We start from the raw sequence: 2,747 nt of genomic DNA, 5'->3' as shown, positions 1-2,747 counted from the left end.
GGGCCGGCGCAGGAGTTCCCCTATTCAGTTTTGCTTAGTGCCTACGTTTTTCTTTGAGCTTGCTTTCTGTCTGCTTAGTGGGGAATCCCCAAGCTCCTGAGGGAGGGAGGGAGAACTGGTTCTCTGCGCGGCGGGCAGGGGGCGGCTCCCTCTTTAATCCTGTTGTGTTGCTGCAGCTCTCTGGGTGGCGCCAGTAGAGCGTGCAGCCTTCCCTACCTCTTTGTGTTCGCGGTTTTCTACTCCCCTTCGAATTTTATTTGTGACAAGTCGGGAAGGTTGGGAGGAATTTAACACCAGACCATGGGCGCGCGGTTGTCAACCTCCCAGCGTGAGTCCGTTCATCTTTGTTTCGCGTTTCTGTACGGCGCAGATCTCCCGTTCAAGGAACGGGAGATCAAAAGCCTGATTCGCTGGGTCTCCTCCCAGTTCAAAAACTTCTCCCCCGAGCAATGCAAGGACCTCCGATTTTGGGAAGAGGTCCTACGTAAATTATCTAATCTGGCCCGCTCGGAGGAGATAGATATTACTAAAAGGTTAAAATTGGCACAACACCTGCATTGGGTGGCGCAGCTTGTCGCTGCGTTGAAAATCAAGCAGACTAAAGAGCGGGGAGGACACTCAGCTGCTGCCGGGGCTCCTGTCGCCCGGCAGCGTTCCATCAAAAGGCGCGCCTCGGTTAAAAGTTCGGTTGAGAGTTTGGTTGTTCCCCCAGTTTCTGTCCCTTCAAGTGCTCCTACCCCTCAACCCTCTCCCGCTACCCCCAAAAGCACCGGGATCCTGAGGCGGGCAGCCCCGAACCACAGACGGCCTCCCGATCCATCGGAGGGCCCGTCTCAGGCTTCCCAATCCCCCCACTGCCGGCGATCATCGGCCGGATCGCTGGCAGCCTCTCCTTGTCCCTCGCCTTCCCCGAACCCCCGTTTCCAAGTTTTAAAATCCCCCAAGTTAAATTCTAAAGTCCGCTTCGTGGTCCCCCCACAAGATGGCTCCTGTGGAGCACAAGATGGCGGGGACCACGAGGCACCGTGGCGGGACTCCCTTTCCCACTTTCCCTCGGGCCGACCATCGCCCAACCCCTTCCTCCCGCTTCCCAACCCCTTCCTCCCTGAAGACCCGCCCACCTATACCTCCTCCCCCTGGTCCACCCCTCCCGTTGCCCCTCCTTCAGCCCCGCCTGTGGCTCCGCCTGCCGCTCCGCCGTACCACCTGGCACCACCCCCGTCTTCCGTGACCTCCCAGCTCCTCCCACCGGGTTCCGGTTCCCACGCCTCCACTTCCGTTTCCCACGATCCGCCATCTTGGCCGGATCTGGGGGCGGGGGGGGGGAGCGTGGGAAATTCGGAGCCTGATGTGCCTGATTCAATCACGGCGGCCCCGGTGACTTTTCACCTGCGGCAAGGGGGGAGGTGGGACATCCGGTGGACCCCAGTTTCAAGGGCAGTCATTCGCGAGCTGTGCAAGACCCAAAAGGAGTTTGGGTCTGCCAGCGAATATTTTAAAGGTCTCCTGAATGCTACCCTCCGGGAAAATGAACTCGTTCCTTGTGACGTGAGGCAAATTTTCTCATGCTTACTAAACGAGTCTCAGTTTTCCCGGTGGGAAGAGGGATGGAGACAAGCGGTGGCTGACCTGCTCCCGGAGATTTTGGCCCAGCCGAATATCTCCAGGGATGCCAACGGGAATCTCCTAACAGTTGAACACCTCTGCGGGTTAGGAGATTGGGAGAAAGGGCAGCAGGCGGCAGAGCTAATACCATCTGAAGCTCTTGAAAAATCAACACAGGCGGGGGCCCAAGAATTTTTCAAGGTGCTTGTTGGTGTTCCCCAAACCCCTGTCTTTTTGTTACAGCAAGGCCCTGAAGAGTCGTTTGACGACTTCGTCATGCGGCTACAAGCCGCAGCGAGGTTCGAAAACGTCTCTGAGGGGACGAGGCAGGAGATGGTGGCTGCAATCGCGGCCTCTAATGCTAACGCTGCTTGTAAAGCGGCAATTCTCAGCCTTCCGTTACAGCCTGCACCAACTTTAAAGCAAATGCTCCTGGTTTGTGCGAGGAAGGTGCCCGCGCTCCGCCAGACCACCGCGGTGAAGACTCCGAGTGCGGGAAAGCGAGTTTCAGTAGCGGAGGGGCCAGAGGTCTTCATGTACAACCCCGAAGACCCCATTGAAGTGGCCGCCAGTCAGGGACCCGGCACGCCGAGGCAGCAGAGGGGGCACTGCCACCTCTGCTCCAAAGAGGGGCACTGGATGCCCGACTGCCCCCTGCGCAAAGCATTTTATCAGTTTCGCAGGGAGCACGAGTCGGGCGGCTCTACCAAGGGGGCCCCCTCTAGTTCCCAAAAAAACTAGAGGGGGAGCGCAGCCCGCCCCTGCGTGATGACAAAATTAAGGGTGGGCAGTTAACATCATTCCGACGCAGGGGAGGGGAGGAGCGAGGAGGAAGCCCGCCGCCAGCACCCCCTATACCATCTGGGGGAAGTCATGACATGTTTAACACCAGACTGATCATTGATTTCTCTAGACTTGACTTACCGCCGATTTTGACACTTGGGGAGACGGCTTGCCTCGGTTGCGTGGCTCCGTCTCCCTCACCAGAACCTGTCCTAACCACAAATTGTTTCGCGTCACCCTATAGGTTAGAGACAACAGAGGACCTTCGTCTGCAGGACGACCGTTTGCGATTCCTGTCAGTGCGCCCCAACGCCGCGGGAACCTGGAGCCGGCTGGATCACCAATATGTAGTCGTGGGG

General features: G+C 58.0%; 1 protein-coding gene across 1 annotated transcript; it reads left to right on the top strand.

Moving 5' to 3' along the window:
• Positions 1–300: 300 nt before the first annotated feature.
• On the top strand, positions 301–2,346 carry LOC115901805 (endogenous retrovirus group K member 113 Gag polyprotein-like). Its single transcript, XM_030944773.1, has one exon. The coding sequence runs from the start codon at positions 301–303 to the stop codon at positions 2,344–2,346; it is 2,046 nt and encodes a 681-aa protein (XP_030800633.1).
• Positions 2,347–2,747: the final 401 nt, after the last annotated feature.

The sequence above is a fragment of the Camarhynchus parvulus genome, chromosome 3 (genome assembly GCF_901933205.1).
Source record: "Camarhynchus parvulus chromosome 3, STF_HiC, whole genome shotgun sequence".
NCBI classification, from domain to species: domain Eukaryota; kingdom Metazoa; phylum Chordata; class Aves; order Passeriformes; family Thraupidae; genus Camarhynchus; species Camarhynchus parvulus.
This window is presented reverse-complemented; position numbering and strand designations above follow the sequence as displayed.

Bases quoted from the DNA above. Each gene is read 5' to 3' on its own strand.
- LOC115901805 (XM_030944773.1), top strand. From the start codon at position 301: ATGGGCGCGCGGTTGTCAACCTCCCAGCGTGAGTCCGTTCATCTTTGT.